The sequence below is a fragment of the Carcharodon carcharias genome, chromosome 34 (genome assembly GCF_017639515.1).
Source record: "Carcharodon carcharias isolate sCarCar2 chromosome 34, sCarCar2.pri, whole genome shotgun sequence".
Lineage (NCBI taxonomy): Eukaryota > Metazoa > Chordata > Chondrichthyes > Lamniformes > Lamnidae > Carcharodon > Carcharodon carcharias.
This window is the reverse complement of record NC_054500.1, coordinates 7,393,612-7,412,412: the sequence shown is the minus strand read 5'-3', so window position 1 is coordinate 7,412,412 and position 18,801 is coordinate 7,393,612. Positions and strand designations below refer to the sequence as shown.

Here is an 18,801-nt window from a genome sequence, read left to right as displayed (position 1 = left end):
GGGGGTGGGGATGGAGGAGAGAGTTCAAGAACTAAAGTTGCTGAACTCAATATTAAGTCCGGAAGGCTGTAAAGTGCCTAGTCGGAAGATGAGGTGCTGTTCTTCCAATCTGCGTCGGGCTTCACTGGAACAATGCAGCAGGCCAAGGATGGACATGTGGGCATGAGAGCAGGGTGGTGTGTTGAAATGGCAAGCGACAGGGAGATCTGGGTCATGCTTGCGGACAAACCGAAGGTGTTCTGCAAAGCGGTCACCCAGTCTGCGTTTGGTGTCTCCAATGTAGAGGAAACCGCATTGGAAGCAGCAAATGCAGTAGACTAAATTGAGGGAAGTGCAAGTGAAATGCTGCTTCACTTGAGTGTTTGGGCCCTTAGATGGTGAGGAGGGGGGAAGTAAAGGGGCAGGTGTTGCACCTTCTGCGGTTGCATGGGAAGGTGCCGTGGGAGGGGGTTGAGGTGTAGGGGGTGATGGAGGAGTAGACCAGGGTGTCCTGGAAGGAACAATCCCTGTGGAATGCTGCTGGGTGGGGGGGGGGTGGTGAAGGGAAGATGTGTTTGGTGGTGGCATCATTCTGGAGTTGGCGGAAATGGCGGAGGATGATCCTTTGAATGCGGAGGCTGGTGGGGTGATAAGTGAGGACAAGGGGGACCCTATCATGTTTCTGGGAGGGAGAGGAAGGTGTGAGGGCGGATGCGCGGGAGATGGGCCGGACACGGTTGAGGGCCCTGTCGGTTAAGGAAGAAGGAAGACATGTCAGAGGAACTGTTTTGGAAAGTGGCATCATCAGAATAGATGTGACGGAGGTGAAGGAACTGAGAGAATGGGATGGAGTCCTTACAGGAAGCAGGGTGTGAGGAGCTGTAGTCAAGGTAGCTGTGGGAGTCGGTAGGCTTGTAATGAATATTTGGTGGACAGTCTATCACCAGAAATTGAGACAGGTCAAGGAAGGGAAGGATAGTGTCAGAGATGGACCATGTGAAAATGATGGAGGGGTGGAAATTGGAAGCAAAATTAATAAATTTTTCCAGGTCCAGACGAGAGCATGAAGCAGCACCGAAGTAATCATCGATGTACCGGAGAAAGAGTTGTGGAAGGGGGCCGGAGTAGGACTGGAACAAGGAATGTTCCACATACCCCATAAAGAGACGGGCATAGCTGGGGCCCATGGGGGTAACCATTGCCACACCTTTTATTTGGAGGAAGTGAGACGAGTTTAAGGAGAAATTGTTCAGTGAGAGAACAAGTTCAGCCGGATGGAGGAGAGTAGTGGTGGATGGGGATTGTTCGGGCCTCCGGTGCCTAAATATGGTGCCCGGTGTGATGCAGCGGCAGGGTAATGGTGGGTGGGCGAATGAGAGCCTGCCCACCATGGAAACGGAGTGTTTCCCGGGAATGTATAATTAACGTAGCGGGTTTGGGACGATAGGGAATGAAAAGCCGCCCTCACGGCCGGCGAGTAAAATATGGTTTTACCCGCCCGCTACCGCACTTGTGCAAATCTGGGATGATTTTGCCATTGAGGGGGGTTAATTTGCCCTCTCAAAAGCCTGTGTGACTCTCTCTCTCTCTCTCTCTCTCTTTCCCCCTCTCTCTCCAGCTGCCTGAGGCCCAGGTACTGAGGCAGTAAACACAGAGCCCGGGGTGCTGTCACCTGAGCCGAGCTAACCTTTGTCCCCGACACACCCTCTGCCTCTCGAGGTGGCAGGTGGTCCGGCAGTGAGCTGACTCTGAGAGCGGAGCCCTTCCAAGCTCCGCAGTCTGTAACCCCGAACTGGGGAGCAGTGAGTGACTGCACCGCAGAACCGGTCCGCTGTGATTAATTGGTGTCTTTTGGTAGGAAACTTGGAAAATCTGGCAGGTAAGCTTGACGGGAACTGGTTGTAATCCTGTGAAGAGCAAAGTCACTGATTAGCATCAAGTACACAGTTCACGGCCTTCATGTTCCAGACTGCACGTAAACACAGTTGAGTTTGCGAGGTTTTGAGGCTGTTGTTACTATGGAGATGGATCTTTTATACGAGAAGCAACAAGTTTCAGCTGACTTTAGAAGCCAGGTATTTGGAAATATTAAAGCAGTGTGAGCGGGACGTTGAGAATCTGTACCAGTTAGACAGAAGGGCGGAGCGGTTCATCAACACCCTGTCTGAATTGAACATTGGTGAAGGTTTTCAACAGGGGACCAACAACAAGATGTCCGCTCGTGGTAAAGCTGGAGGGTAAAGGGGCGCGCCAAGGCCAAGACTCGCTCCTCCAGAGCCGGTCTCCAGTTCCCTGTCGGCCGTATCCGTCGGCTCCTGCGTAAGGGTCACCGCGCCGAGCCTGTGGGGGCCGGAGCCGCTGTCCTCGAGTACCTGAGGGCCCGAGATCCTCGAGCTGGCCGGCAAGGTCGTCCGGGACATCCAGAAGACCCGCCTCATCCCTCCCCCGCACACCCCCTTCCCCACCACCGCCCCCCCTCCCCCCCCCCCAGCCGCCACCCACAACTCACCGTCTGCAACGACGAGGAGCTCAATGAGCTGCTGGCAGGGGGTCACCATAGCCCAGGGTGGGGTCCTGCCCCAACACCCAGGCTGTGCTGCTGCCCAAGAAAACCGGCCACCCCCAGCAAGGTTTACGCCTGAAGGGGTGAGATCAGAAAAACATCAACACAATATCAGTCTGAGCGATAATCTGTGGGCAAAGGTCACAGAAATCTAGTCCCAAAGTGGGAATTTAGAGCTGGAGCCAATCAGACTGACTGGATTCATCCCGTAATACAATGAGCGACAGCCCCACTATGTTTCTCCCCGTCCCCTCCTCTCATAGAATGATACAGCACAGAAGGAGGCCTCTCCGCCCATCAGGCCTGTGCTGGCCTTTGGTTCAGTCCTCCAACTAATCCCACTCTGCTCTTTTTTTTTTCCCCCCCATGGTCGTGTAAATTAATTCCCTGCAATTTCTTGCCCAGTTTTTTCTTTGTGAATGTGATTATTGAATCTTCTTCCGCCACCCTTTCAGGCAGTGCATTCCTGACCACCACAACACACGTGTTTATATATAAAAAAAAGTGTCACCATTAGTTCTTTTGTCAATTGTCTTTGATTGGCATCCTCTGGTTAGTGACCATCCTGTCACTGAGAACAGTTTCTCTTTATTTACTCTTATCCAAACCACTCATGCTTCTGAACATCTCTATCAAATCTCTTAATCTTCTCTTATCGAAGGCGAGCAACCCCAGCTTCTCCGTGCGGTCTCTCCTTATGATTGTATTATCACTATATTAATGATTTAGATGAGGGAATTAAATGTAATATCTCCAAATTTGCAGATGACACAAAGCTGGGTGGGAGGGTGAGCTGTGAGAAGGATGCAGAGATGCTTCAATGTGATTTGAACAAGCTGAGTGAGTGGGCAAATGCATGGCAGATGCAGTATAATGTGGATCAATGTGAGGTTATCCATTTTGGTAGCAAAAACAGGAAGGCTGATTATTATCTGAAAAGCTGTAAATTGAGAGAGAGAGGAATGTGCAATGAGACCTGGGTGTCCTTGTACAAGGTAAGCATGCAGGTGCAGCAGGCAGTAAAGAAGGCAAATGGTATGTTGGCCTTCATAGCCAGAGGATTCAAGTACAGGAACAGGGATGTCTTGCTGCAATTGTACAGGGCCTTGGTGAGACCACACCTGGAATATTGTGTGCAGTTTTGGTCTCCTTATCTGAGGAAGGATGTACTTGCTATAGAGGGAGTGCAGCGAAGGTTCACCAGACTGATTGCTGGAATGGCGGGACTGACATATGAGGAGAGATTGAGTTGATTAGGATTATATTCACTGGAGTTCAGAAGAATGAGGGGGAATCTCATAGAAACCTATAAAATTCTAACAGGACTAGACAGGGTAGATGCAGGAAGGATGTTCCCGATGGTGGGGGAGTCCAGAACCAGTGGTCACAGCCTGAGGATATGGGGTAGACCATTTAGGACTGAGATTTGGAGAAATTTCTTCATCCAGAGACTGGTGAGCCTGTGGAATTTGCTACCACAGAAAGTAATTGAGACCAAAACATTGTATGTTTTCAAGAAGGAGTTAGATATAGCTCTGGGGCGAAAGGGATCAAAAGGTATGGGGAGAAAGCGGGAGCAGGCTATTGAGTTGGATGATCAGCCATGATCAGAATGAATGGCAGAGCAGGCTCAAAGGGCCAAATGGCCTACTCCTGCCCCTAGTTTCTGTGTGTCTCACCTCCCTGGTACCATATTTGGTAAATACAATCCGCATCCCCTCTAAAGGCCTTGGCTGTTGTAAGATGTTGTGTGCAGTTCAGGAGGTCTCATGAAGTGGTTCTGAATCTTGTATAGTTGACATCACACTGTGCGTGGTACCGTACCCAGTCCCACGTTAACCCTTTCTATGCCAGGCCCCAATATTACATTGACATCCTTCCTAAAGTACGTGCACAGAATTAAACACACTTTTCCAGCTGAGGCCTAATGTTTTTATGTATAGAGTCCTAACATAGCGGCCTTGATTTTGTGCTCTAACCCTCCATTAATAAAACTAAGGAAAACCATATGTATTTTTTTAAACAACTTTTGCAATTTATCTTTTCCCCCTTCAAATATTTGTGTACATACACTCTTTTTTTCCCCTTTATTCTTTCATGGGATGTGGACATTCCTGGCAATGCCAGCATTTATTACACATCCCTAATTACCCTTAGTGACTTTGCTGGGCCATTTCAGAGGGCCGTTAAGGGTCAACCACGTTGCTGTGGGTCTGGAGTCACATGTAAGCCAGACCAGGTAAGAATGGCAGATTTCCCTCCCCTAAAGGGCATTAGTGAACTTGAAGGGTTTTCACAACAATGATATTTTTATGGTCACCATTACTAAGACTAGCTTTCAATTCCAGATTTTATTAACTGAATTTAAATCCCACCAGCTGCTGTAGTGGGATTTGAACCAGTGTCCCCAGAGCATTAGCCTAGGCCTCTAGATTACTGATCAAGTGACATTACCACTACAATACTGACACCCCGCACCACCAAACCCCCCCCCCCCCCCCAAGTTCCTTTAAAATTGAAACATTTAGTTTATATTGACTCTCATTCCTCCTACAAAAAAATTATCGCTTCCCACTTCTGTGTTAAATTTCATCTGCCATGTGTCCGCCTGTTTTATGTACTCCTGGAGTTTGTTACTATTCTCCTTATTGTTTTATACGTTTTCAGGTTTTGTATCATTTCCTCCCTCTTGAAATCGATCACTGGATAAAGTCCAAATCTTTAATATGTCTCAAAAAGAAGCAGTCCTAATACATAGCTCTGGGGAACACCACTGGATACTTGACCCTGTTACTCTGTTTACTATCTCTTGGCCAATTTACAGGTATAGGAACATATGGGACTTAGGAGCACGAGTAGGCCATTCAGCCCTTCAAGACTGCGCTGCCATTCAATAAGATCACAACTGATCTGGTTGTGGTCTTAACCCCACTTTTCCATCTGCTTCCCGTGTCCTCCCCTCCCCTCCCCCGCAACCCCTCACTGTAACCCTTGACTTCCATGTCAATCTAACTCTGCCTTGAATAAATTCAATGAGCCAGCCTCCACTGCTTTCTGGGGAAGAGAATTCCACAAACTAAAGACCCGCGAGAGAAAAAAAAATCTCCTCACCTCCACCTTAAAAGGTAAACCTCTTATTCTTAAACCTGAGTCCCCGATTTCCAGTCTCTCCCACAAGTTGGTTTTTATTCGTTCATGCAATGTGGATATTGCTGGCCAGGCCAGCATTTATTGCCCTTGTTCAGAGGATGTTTGAGAGTCAACCACATTGCTGTACATCTGGAGTCAAATGTAGGCCAGACCGGGTAAGGATGGGCAGATTTCCTTCCCCAAAGGGACATTAATGAACCAGATGGGTTTTTACAACAATCGACAATGGTTTTGTAGTCATCATCAGATTTTTCATTCCAGATTTTTATTGAATTCAAATTTCACCATCCTCTAGTGAAAGCAGATGCAAAGTGCTCACTCAGTACCTCGGCCTCTACCCCCATAAGAAAATCTCTTTTTTTTTTGATTTATAACCAGTAACACCCTTCTTTTGATAGTTTTTCTGTTTCTATGTTAATAAAAGCCTTTTGGATTCACTTTTAAGATGGTCGCTAATCTTTTGGGAAGACGGTGGTGCAGTGGTAATGTCACTGGACTAGTAACTATTAATCCAGAGGCCCAGACTAATGCTCTGGGGCCATGGATTCAAATCCCACCATGGCAGCTGGTAGAATTTAAATTCAATTAATAAAATCTGGAATATAAAGCTAATCTCAGTAACCATGAAACTATCATCGATTGTTGAAAAAAACCCACCTGGTTCATTAATGCCCTTTAGGGAAGGAAATCTGCTGTTCTGGCCTACATGTGACTCTAGGCCCACAGTAATGCTGTTGACTCTTAATCACCCTCTGTAATGGTCCAGCAAGCCACTCATTTCAAGGGCGACTAGGGATGGGCAACAAATGCTGGCCTTGTCAGTGATGCCCACATCCCATGAATGAATGATAAAAACTCTAATCTGATACTCTGCCTCCCTTGTGTGCTTTGTTTAAAATCTCCTCTGTACTTTCTGTATTGTGAACCTTACAGTTGTCATAAGCTTCCTTTTCCAGCCTCGTTTTAACCTCTTTCGTTATCCAGTAAGCTCTAGATTCGGAATGCTTTTCTGTATCCCCCAACTCATGGAATCTGTCTACTCTATACCTGAACCATCTCCTCTTTGAAGGTCTCCTATTGGTCGGTTACAACCTTACCTGACAATTTTTGGTTCCAAGGGAGAGATTTTTTTCTTAAATCTCTGAAGATCCCCCTCACCACCTACAGTTAACTACTTTTATGTTTGATTGGACGTTATTGCTGAGTATGAGCGAAGATGATCAATGATTTCAAAAGCAAATTGGATGGGCACTTGAAGGAAGTAAACTTGCAGGGCTGCAGGGATAGAGCAGGGGAATGGGACTGACTGGATTGCTCTACAAAGAGCCAGCCTAGACTCAATGTGCTGAATGGCCCTGCATTGTATAATGGCTCTATGACTTGCTCTTTTCCATTGAGGGGGGGGATCTATTCCAGATTTTGGATTCTGATCACAATTCCCCCAAATGCTTCCCCAATAGAACACGTTCCATGTCCCTCACTTCCATTCTCCTGAGCTGGATCCAGTACTGCCTCTGTCCTTCACAGACTCTATAACATTCGCACCCATCCAAGTGTCAGGCAATGACCATCTCCCACAAGAGAATCTAACCATCTCCCCTTGACATTCAATGGCTGCCCCTTCATGACATCATCTGAAGGTTCAGCATTAGTTTTCACACATGTATCCAGCTCTACCTCGCCACCACCCCTCTCAATGACTCCACCGTTGCTAAGTTATCAAACTGCTTATCCGACATCCAGTACTGGATGGGCAGGCATTTCCTCCAATTAAACATTGGGAAGACTAAAGCCATAGCTTTTGATTCCAGCTCGAAACTCCGTTCCCTAGCTACTGACTCCGTCCCTCTCCCAGGCAATAATCTGAAATGAAGCCAGTCTGTTTGCATCCTTGATGTCACATCTGATCCAAAAATGAGCTTCCGACCTCAAATTTGTGCCATTATGAAGGCGTCTATTTTGCCCCCATCTCAGCTCATCTGCTACTGAAACCCATGTCTTCGTTACCTCCGGACTCGACTATTCCAATGCACTCCTGGCTGGTCTCCCACATCCTATATTCCTTAAATTTGAGGTCAACCAAAACTCAGTTGCTCATGTCTGAACTCACACCAAGCCCGACTCCTCTATCACCCCTGTGCTCATCTGACCTACATTGGCTCCCGATCAAGCAACATCTTAATTTTAAAATACTTTTTTTTTTCAAATCCCCTCATGTCCTTGCCCCTCTCTATCTCTGTAATCTCCTCGAACCCCACAACCCTCCCAGATATCTTCTCTCCTCTTTAAAAAAAAAATATTTCTGGCCTCTTGTGCATCCCCAATATTAATTGCTTGATTTCCCTGGAGGTTTTCCAAACGCCGATATTAGTCTGGATTCTTTATCCCCACTTTTTTTTTTAGCAGAGGTGTAAAATTCACAGTCTTCCAGTCCTTTTGACACTGCTCACAATCCACAGAAGATTGAAAGATTGTAGCCAGAGCATCTGTAATTTCCACTCTTGCTTCCCTCAGTAACCTGGATGTGTCCCATCTGGAGCACATAAACCTTATTTGAGGACTGTCAATTGTTTAAGTTTGTCCTTTTTATCAATTTCGATCCAATCCAATTCCTCTAGACCCTCCTTAATACAGTGACATTGGCAGCATTCTCTTGTCTAATGAAGAGGGACACAGAGTGCTTCTGTACCTCAGCCATACTCGCCTTCCCCAAGATTTCCATTCCAGTTCCTCATTGGGCCCACCTCCCTTTAGACTTCTTTCACTATCTATATGTTTATAAAATAATGTTGGGATCCCTTGTATGTTTCCAGCCTGCTCCTCTTAAAGGGAATCTACACTGACTGAAAGGGGGCTACCGCTGACTGCCAGCTCTGCAATTGTCTTCAACTGGGAAGAAAGGAGATGGAGCACCAGGTCTGGGGGTGGGTTCACAGATGCGATGGTGGAGGTCTTAGTCATGGACGCCGACAGGAGGAGCAAGTGAAACCATGTTTCCCGGGATGGGGCGGTCATGAGAATCTCCGGAATGGTCAACAAAGAGAGTAGGAGCAGGTGGCCAGGGAAATGATCACCCACAGCCTGGCCCTGAAGACCCGGTAGCCTTGCCAAAAGAAGTTTTTAATGACTTTGCGTGGGGTGGACAAGGTCAGTGAATGCATCTTCAGAGGACCTCATACCCATCACCTCACCGCACGGTGTTCAAAGCACCACATCCTCGCCACTCACCCAGCATCAGTCTTTGGCAATCAAGACTCAGGCCTAACACTCAGCTACTCCACATCGTACACCTTCCATTAATGCCACCCTCTCACTCACCTCTCGCTGCCTCCACATACCTCCAGCTGAATAGCCATGGCAGGCACAGTGCAACACAATCACTGATATCCCACCCTCTGTCTCTTGGAGAGACAGGGTGATGCATAATAGAAGGTAGCAGGGCAGAACTGGCAGGAGGACAAGAACAGTTCTATTGCCTGAGCAATTCGCCCACCCTCACCCTCACCCCTCCCACCCTCACCCAGACCCTCCCCTTCGGATTTTCTGCTTTCAAATACCCGAGAATAGTTGCCTGCCTGATTTCAGCAACCCCAGGAGGAAGGGGAGAGCAACGCTAATGTTTTGGTTCACCTTCATCATTTGATCTGACTCTCGCAGCCACCAGCTCGGACCCTGGCACTGAGTGAAGTTTAGAAGGTAGTAACGAGCTAAGATGAGCAAGTTGACTACAGCCACGCCAGGGTAGAAGGATAGTTCATGTGCCAGCTCACTGGAGGACGAGATCACAGGCGAGTTCTGCTAAAGAAGACATGAATGAGGACTTTGGGATAGCAGACAGGAGAATCCTGATGAGGGTGCACACTGAGATATCTGATGCACTGACGGGCCTGCGCCAGGCAGCTTCCTGTCACTGAGCAGGAGTGTGGAGGAGTCCAGCTCCAGTGTGGCACAGGGCATGGCACAGAGCTCGGAGCCCGACCCTTTCCAATGTGGCAGTGGTGGGCAACTGAAAGATAGCCGTGTGGAGCCAGCCGTGGTACAGAATCTGGTGGCCATCGTCTCAGCTTCCGCTGCAACCCAGACTGAAACCATTCGGTCAACATTGGGAGTGCTCTGGGCTCAGCTCCAGTCAGCACAGCTCAGGCTGAGATCCATGCTTGCTGCCACGTAGGCTCACAATGCTGCCGTCGTAGCCACAGGTCTCCATGCTCAAAGAGACAAGCTTTGGTGTCGCGCCAGTTCGACACTCTGCCCTCCAGCAGATTGCCCTGTTGGCAGTGGCTCCACGGGGCACTGAGCTGCTGCCCTCCTCTCCGGGCGACAGCAATTGCCCTCCCAAAGCTGCCACTCCGCCAGTGCCCTTGCTGATGCCTGTCAGTCAGCCAGCCCAGGATGCTTCTGCCTGTGCCGAGAAGGTGCAGTCCAAAGCCGGGCCCCTGAAGCTGCTCGATGGCATCTACCTGACTGCACCGCAGCCTTAGACCAGTCAGGTCGCAGCAACAGGCACAGTGGTTCAGGAGTACGAGGAAAAGGCATCAGTGGGACAGGCACCAAGGGAATGCACAAAGCTGTTCTGTTTAGATGAAGGGATATGTTTTGGATATGGAAGGTGTAGAACAGTTAGCGTTGGCAGCTTTTTTTATTACAGGCTCTCGGTCAAGTCGATACTGTGATGGGATGTCCCATATGGATGCTGGGAAGTGGTGTTTAAGGAGAAGCTGATGTGATTGCCTCTCTTTGCAAACAGGGCCTCCGTAGCCTCTCGTATGCAGCGATGAATGGCATTCTGGGAAATGACAGCTATGTCACCCACTTCTGCCTGGAAAGGTCTGGTCGTGTAGAAGTCCAGCGCGGCTGGGATCTTTACAGCCACTGTGAAACTCCAGGGTTGTGTTGAAGTAAAAGAAAGACTTGCATTTATATAGTGCCTTTCACTGCCACTGGATGTCTCAAAGCCCTTTACAGCCAATGAAGTACTTTGTTGAAGTGTAGTCGCTGTTGTAATGTCGGAAACGTGGCAGCCAATTTGTGCATGGCAAGATCCCACAAACAACAATGTGATAATGACCAAATAGCCTGTTGTTTTTTTGTGTGATGTTGATTGAGGGATAAATATTGGATGGCTCCCCTACTCTGCTTTGAGATAGCGCTATGGGATCTTTTACATCCACCCGAGCAGGCAGATGAGGCTTCAGTTTTAATGTCTCATCTGAGAGGCTGCACTTCTGACAGTGCAGCACTCCCTCAGTACCGCACTGGAGCATGAGCCTAGCTTTTTCAAGTCTCTGGAGTGGGACTTGAACCTAGAATCTTGTAACTCAGAGGTGAGAGTGCTGAGCCATGACTGACACTAGTTCTGTGGCCACCTCCTTGGTTAAATCTGAAATGTCTCTGGCATTGCTCTTGGTTGAACTGGAGGTAGGAGAAATGCTTCTTGGCAAAACCTTGGAGAGTCCTCCTCCTCTTCCTCTGATCCTGTGGAGAGCTTTCCCTCTCTCTGCAGCTTCTGCTCCATTTCTTGTGTTGCAGAGTCCAAGGCCCCACAATGACAGCACCACCCCTCTTGGCCAGTTGGATGACCAGATCCTCTGCCCTTCCCGAATGGATGTACCAGCTGGTGAACAGTCTTGCGGCAACACTCTAGTTTTTCCCCTAACTTTACAACAGCAGAATTGAGTCACCCCTCAAGTTGGACGGCTGTCCCTTTAAATAGCACGAGTGGTGAGGTGGAGCATTAGTGGGGGGAAATCCCTCGTGCAGCTGAACACATATCCAGCTGTGGCTGGTTCGCCCACACATTCAGTGGACCCTGCAAGGTTAAGTTCCCGTAATGTGCGTCAAATCAGTCAGACTTCCTGATGTGTGCCAGTACTAGCTCACAGGGTGACACGCAAGCTACACCAATTTATGACTTCAGGGGGCTCCCATTGCTCTGGCACCAGTGACACTGCGGAGCTCTGTTTCGTGGCCTTCATGTTTTCCCAAAGAACCCTTGTTTCAACCCACTTGGGTCCAATCCCTTTTCACCTCCCTGAAACTCTCCCTCATCCAGTTGAGTATCTTCATCTTTTGATTGCTCTGTGACCCTTTCCATAACTACTCCAAACCGAATAATATTGTAATCATCCGTTTTGATTTTAAACTACAATTTTAATTTTGATTTTTTACAATTGTGATTTTAAGCTACAAGTGCTGAATCCATTGCCAGCAAGGACTGTCCCTGGACATTGTGTGTCTTCAGCAGTAACTTATTAAACTCTCTGACTGGATTTCCTGTCATTTTAAACTGTCCTTATAATTGAAATGTACTTAAGAGGCAAAAGAGAAAAGTCAAAAATTAACCATTTCCTTACAGTTCCCCCCCCCCCCCCACAAACACCACAAGGGTGCGAATTGCTCTATAAAAGTCTGTCACTAAAAAATTCATCGGCATGCCCATCGATTACAGTCTGTGCTGTCAAGCAAATTTCTGCCCGTTTATTTAGATAACATATCAATAATAATATCATATGTTGAATAACAATCAAGTTTAAAGACAGTGTTCCTCCCCTTCTACTGCCATATAGCAAAGCAGCATAACCTGGATTTTAAGAACCTGCAAATCCTCTCTCTTACTGTTATCGTATTGTAGATAAGCTCAATTTTCGGGATTCACCCTGAATTGGGATTTCCAATGTTCCATCTTTCCCATCTTGAATTTCCACTCCTCTGATAACAGACACCAGTGCGCTGATCCCAATCCTAATTCCACTTTTATTATAGTGAAGAAAACAAAGTACTGGAAAAACTCAGCAGGTCTGGCAGCATCTGTGGAGAGAGAAGCAGAGTTAATGTTTCAACTCCGTATGACCCTTCTTCAGAGCTCTGTGTTTTTCCAGCATTTTCCGTTTTTGTTTCAGATTTCCAGTATCTGCAGTATTTTGCTTTTATTCTTGGGAGTTTATTGACAATAGTGAACAGCGTGTACAGCTCTTGACTCTTCTTTGGAACTGAAGGAAGATAGAAATGTGATGGGTTTTACGTTAGAAATGTGATGGGTTTTACGTTAGAAATGTGATGGGTTTTACGTTAGAAATGTGATGGGTTTTACATTAGAAATGTGATGGGTTTTACATTAGAAATGTGATGGGTTTTATACCATTTGAAAGGGGGGGGGGGGAAGACGAACAAAAGGGAAGGACTGGGATAGGGTAGAGGGTGGGATAGATTCCAAACAAATGGCAAAGGGAGTGGTGATGGTTTTAATAAAGAAACAAAGCATTGGTCCAGAGTGCGTGTGAATGGCAGAATGCTGCACAGCTCTGTCCGAAAGCAAAAACATGAAAATAAGATTCAGAGTGTCAAATGGCAACAAAAAAAAATCAAAACGAGGTACAGAGTTCATGGTCTGAAATTGGTGAAGGCTATGTTTACAGAAGGCTGTGAAGTGCCCAATCAGAAGATTGTTCACTAGTCGGGTTTTATTGAGATCACGTATCACTGCCTTCAATGAAAGGCTTTTTTTGCCACGCTCCTGAGCCAGGAAGGTAGGGGCGTTTGGAAAAATTTTGTTTTATGTTCAATGAGGGAGGAGGCAACAAACTGATTCTTGCATGATAATTGTGCTTTGATCCCATGTTTACTGTTACCAGGGTTGATGTTTTATTTACTAACAGCTCTGCCGTCCTTTGCAGAGCGTGTGGAGTCTGGATATGCACAGAGATGAGTGCCGGCCTTCAGGGCTTGCTGACAGCCCCCTATCATTCTGCTGGATCATAGAAACAGAGGAAAACAATGCTGAATCCACGTCGAGAATGACCGACAGACAGCAATGCGACATCTGCGCACCGTCCCTAGAAAGACGCATCAAGTGAGTATCACGGGCGCCGATCATTCTGACCCATGGGCATCAGGTGCCAGTCACTCTGAAACGCGGAAGTCGGCCACACCTACCCATGGTCACTCTGGCATATGGGCACCTGCTCCATGTGCACTGGCCTGACTGACCCATGGGCATCACTCACACTGACCCCATAGGCATTCTGACCATTGTCGGTCATTCTCGCTTACTGGCACCAATCACCACTTCCCAGCTGATCCGTGCGAATGTGTCATCTGTTTCCTGATTAATACACTGCTGGATCTCTTTTTACTTATTCTTCCATGGGATGTGGGCTTCACTGGCCAGGCCAGCATTTGTTGCCCATCCCTAATTGCCCTTGAACTGAGTGACTTGCTAGGCCATTTCAGAGGGCAGTTAAGAGCCAACCACACGGCTGTGGATCTGGAGTCACGTGTAAGCCAGACGAGTTAAGGAGGGCAGATTTCCTTCCCTAAAAGGGCATTAGTGAACCAGATGGGCTTTTACAACAAATGACGATAGTTTCATGGTCACCATTACTGAGACTAGCTTTTTATTCCAGATTTTTCACTGAGTTGAATTTAAATTCCACCAGCAGCCATGGTGGGACTTGAGCCCACGTCCCCAGAACATTAGTCTGGGCCTCTGGCTTACTAGTCCAGTGACAGTACCACCCCTCCTCCCCCATTTAAGTTTGTAATTGTATACACAGCCAGCTATAGCCAGTAGCATCTGGGGTAGTTATAGTTCATAAGGATTATCTCATTAAGTAAGTGGGATAGATCCAGTTTGCGAAGTGAATCGATTCTAGCAGTGAGGTCACCCAAATGCTACTGTCTCTATCAGAACCTTAAAGATCAGAAAGTATGAACGGACAATTCAGGAAGAGGCCATTCAGCCCCTTGACCCTGCCCCGCCCTTCAATAGGGTCATGGTTGATCTGATTGTGGCCTCAACTCTACATTCCTGTGTCTCCCCCGGTCCGAGTCATGGCCCATGTCTTGGTGTTATAGCAGTGAATGACTAAACAACTGAGGCGGGGGGGCGGGGGGGGGGGGATGACCCCACCCTCTAGGCACGTGGTGTAGGGGGGGAGGGGTTGCGATTTAAGCGTTGCTCAGATTTCCTGCCTCCATTGGGAGATACCAAGCAGGGAGGGAGTTGAACTTCACCTCAGCCCGAGGATTTTGGGATTAACGGAACAGTTCCCACCCACCGTGACCTCTGTCTTCCTCAGGATGGAGCAGTCCTGGCAGCTGTGGCAGGCGTTCCTGGATGACTATTCGCGGTTCAATGACTGGATGCGCTGGGCTGAAGCCGTGGCGAAGGAGCCTCAGTCCTCTCAGGTTCTGTACACCGAAGCGAAGGAGGAGCTGAAGAGATTTGAGGTAAGCAAATTGCTGGAATTTCAGGCCAGGTGGGAAAAGGCTGTTCGGCCCATCAATTCCACCCCCACCTAGAATCCACAAGGTTATCCATAGAAATGGCCTCCCACATTCCCCATTGTTCTTCCCCCTGAGGGAAAATTCCAATCATCTCAACATCCCTGAAGCAGTTATTAAAGGTTTCTATGTAGCCTCTGTCCCACAGGGCATTGTTCCATCTAAACGGAATTGGATCGATTGAGTCCTTTTCGGGGAGATTGTCCTGTAGGGAAGGAAGCTTTTTTTTGCCTCATCTAGAAAAATGGAAACAGCAGGAGGCTAGTCAGGCCTTCGAGCCTGTTCCACTATTCCATTAGATCGTGGCTGATTTGTAGCTTAATGCCATTTACCCACCTTGGTGCCATAACTCTGTATCCGCTTGCTCGATAAATGTCTATCAATCGCAGTTTAGAAATTTTTAATCAACACCAACACCACTAACCCCCCAATCTCCACCTACCCCACCCCCACCCCCCGCTTCAACCCTCAACCTCAGCAACTTTCTTAGGGAGCGGGAGTACCAGATTTCCACTCCAAGTGCTTCCTGATATCACCCCTCAACAGCCTGGGTCTAATTTTTAAGGTTCTGCCCCCCTTGTTCTGGACTCACACCACCCCTCACACCTGCCCCCACCCCACCCCCACCAACCAGGAGAAATAGTTTCTCTCAAACTACCCGCTAATTTAAGGTGGGTTGAGGAGGAACCATTAGAAGTTGGGCAATGTAACGGGATGGGTGGGTGGGTGTGGGAGGATTAAAGAGGGAATTTCACAGATAGTGACTATGGCAGTTGAAGGCATGGCTGCCAATGGTTGATGAGAAGGGAGAATGCAACACAGTGCCCCATGTTTGGTGGGAGGCCGACATAATGCTGGAGAGCTTTGCAAAGACTGGACAGGACCCATGGGATTCATGGGGATGGATAAAGATTTTGAATTTAATGGTTTGGGAATTGGAAGATGATGTAGGTTCAGCAATGGAAGTAATGGGTGAGCTGGACCTATTGTGAAGAAGGCTGAAGGTAGCGGAGGTTTGCATAGGTTGGGGTGCAATGGAGTAGCGTTGAGGGTGACAAAGGCATGTAAAAGGGATTTGAGCAGTGGACTGGCTGAAGAGGGGCCGGTGATGGAATTAAGTGGTCTTAATGATGGTTAGTAGGTGGGATATAGCTCAGTTAAGGAGAATATGAAGGGGAGGGGAGGGGGAATGGTGGGTGGGAACAGGATGTGAGCAGCGGGTAGGAAGGGGGTTGGGGGTGGGTGGTGAAGGGAGGGTCGCTATATACACTTCAAGTACCTGTCCAACTGACTTGAGAAAGTTTCTATGGAATCTGCTTCCACTACCCTTTCAGGTAATCCATTCCAGATCCCAGCACCTCCCTATGGGAAGAAATCTCTCCCGATTTCCCACCTAGATCTTTTCACAATTTTAAATCTATAATCACTGATTACCAACACACTGCCAGAGGAACTAATTTCTCCCCACTTGCTTGATCAAAATCACTCATAATTTTGACCTCTATTAAATCTCCCCTTAACCTCCTCTGCTCTAAGGAGAAAATCCCAGTTTCTGCAGTCTCTCCATGCTGTTACAATTCGCTGCTCACTCAGAGTACCAGAGGAACCTGGAGCCAGTCCTTCCTTAACGGGTTCATTTACAAAACCCAGGGAACACAGTCACAGAGGCCGTTTTCCTTCCCATCCCCACAGGTGCAAACCGGTTCTCATACATACTTCAGAGTAATGCCCTAACCTTTAAGCAGTTAGCTGCTCTCACTTACAACTAGAGCATGCACTTCATCGTGACAGGATCGCAATGTTAACATTCCTCCCGGCCGCCACTTGGCTAAATTCTCTTTACCCCCCCCCCCCCCCCCCCCCCCCCCCCCCGCCCTCCAGGGTCCAATCATTCATCTGAAAGTGAGATGCCTCGGGCCATACACAATCCCCTATCTTGACGTCTAAGGCTATTTGTGGATGTTTAGCAGGACCTCCTTGGGTTTTATATGCGAGGTACCTACTTACAAAGAAAAGTGCCCCATGCACTCTCTTCACTGTCTGACCAACTTGTCCCCTGCCACCTTCGAGGATGTATTAACATACTCCCCACCACCAACCACCCCCCCACCCACCAGGTCACTCCCCAGCCTCAAAATAACACCTCAGATTGTGCTGCCTCTTCATGTTGCTCCTTCCCCAAGTGCATCATTTCACATTTATAGTTGCATTAAAATGCATCTGCCTGTCCACTTTGCTAATCTGTCCCCTCCTGACCTCTGCTACTATTCTGCTCACTATTTGCTAAGTTTTACCTCATCCATAAACCCAAGTCCAGGGCATTTATGTAAAACCCATCAAAGTTATGGTCCTAATACCAACACCCCCACAGCCCACTGACACCCGCACCCCCACCCCCACCCCCACGCCCCTCTCCCACACCCCGCAACCCCCACCCCCCCCCTCCCCCACCCCCGACCAACCCACCTTCCCCGGAAACCCGGGGCATACTTCACCTCAATCAGAAGATTCAATTTAATCTTAATTTTATGAACTCCTCCTCCTAAGCTTCAGACACAAACCATGCCTGTGGAAAGAAAACTATCATTGTATATTGAAACACAATATAAGACTGACTTAAAACCTACCCGTTGTTTAGATTTGTATCCACAAGTCCCCGAATTGCCTCAGCAATAACACCTGCTGACTTCCCAAAATTCATTAATGTTTACAAACCAAAGTTTCTACCTTAGGTTAATTCTGCAGCAAAAGTTACGGGCTCACTGTCAGTTCACATTTGACGGAAAGATTCCAGATGTTTGGAACACTTAGTGGAGAGCGGCTTTCCCTTTACAGGTACCCTATAAACTGACAATAGGCAGGGAGAGGTCAGGGGTTCAGGAACTGGGTGTTCAAACTGATCTCCAGCTTGCCTAGAGCTCGGACTTGTCACTATGGTGACCTATCCTCAGCTGGAGGGCCTTTTACAAAGTGTTCTTTTAACAGTCCATTTCAGAATGCTTCAGTGCAGAGGGATCTGGGTGTCTTGGTGCATGAATTGCTGAAAGCCAGTATGCAGGTACAGCAGGTAATAAGGAAGGCAGATAGAATTTTGGCATTTATTGCTAAAGGAATAGAGTATAAAAATAGGGAAGTGTTGTTGCAACTGTACAAGGCATTGGTGAGGCCGCACCTGGAATACTGTGCACAGTTTTGGTCCCCTTACTTGAGGAAGGATGTAGTTGCATTAGAGGCGATTCAGAGGAGGTTCACTAGATTGATTCCAGAGATGCGGGGCTTGTCTTATGAGGAGAGATTGAGCAGTTTAGGCCTATACTCGCTAGAGTTTAGAAGGATGAGAGGAGATCTAATTGAGGTATATAAGATGCTAAAGGGGATAGACAAAGTAGACGTGGAGCAGATGTTTCCCCTTGTGGGGCATTCTAGAATGAGAGGCCATAGTTTTAGGCTAAAGGGTGGTAGATTTAAATCAGAGATGAGGAGGAATGACTTTTCTCAAAGGATCGTGAATCTGTGGAATTCACTACCTCAGAGTGCAGTGGATGCTGGGACGCTGAATAAATTTAAGGAGCAGATAGACAGATTTTTAATTAGTAATGGGTTGAAAGGTTATGGGGAGAGGGCGGGAAATTGGAGTTGAGGCCAAAATGAGATCAGCCATGATCGTATTGACTGGCGGGGCAGGCTCGAGGGGCTGAATTGCCTACTCCTGCTCCTAGTTCTTATACTGGAGCTGATTTTAGTAGGGCCTCATTTCCTGGTGGGGAGGGGGGAGGCAGGCAGGAAAGTGGAGGTGAGACCACAACCAGTTTGGCCATGGAATGGCG

General features: G+C 47.8%; 1 protein-coding gene across 1 annotated transcript in view; it reads left to right on the top strand.

Moving 5' to 3' along the window:
* Positions 1-1,921: 1,921 nt before the first annotated feature.
* LOC121272735 (nesprin-2-like) overlaps positions 1,922-18,801 on the top strand; it is a 52,784-nt gene continuing 35,904 nt past the window's right edge. Inside the window, exons 1-3 of the mRNA XM_041179515.1 lie at positions 1,922-1,963; positions 13,366-13,541; positions 14,770-14,920. Of these exons, the coding sequence (XP_041035449.1) occupies positions 13,384-13,541; positions 14,770-14,920 (309 nt within the window). The 5' untranslated portion in view covers positions 1,922-1,963; positions 13,366-13,383. The remainder of the gene's footprint in view (positions 1,964-13,365; positions 13,542-14,769; positions 14,921-18,801) is intronic.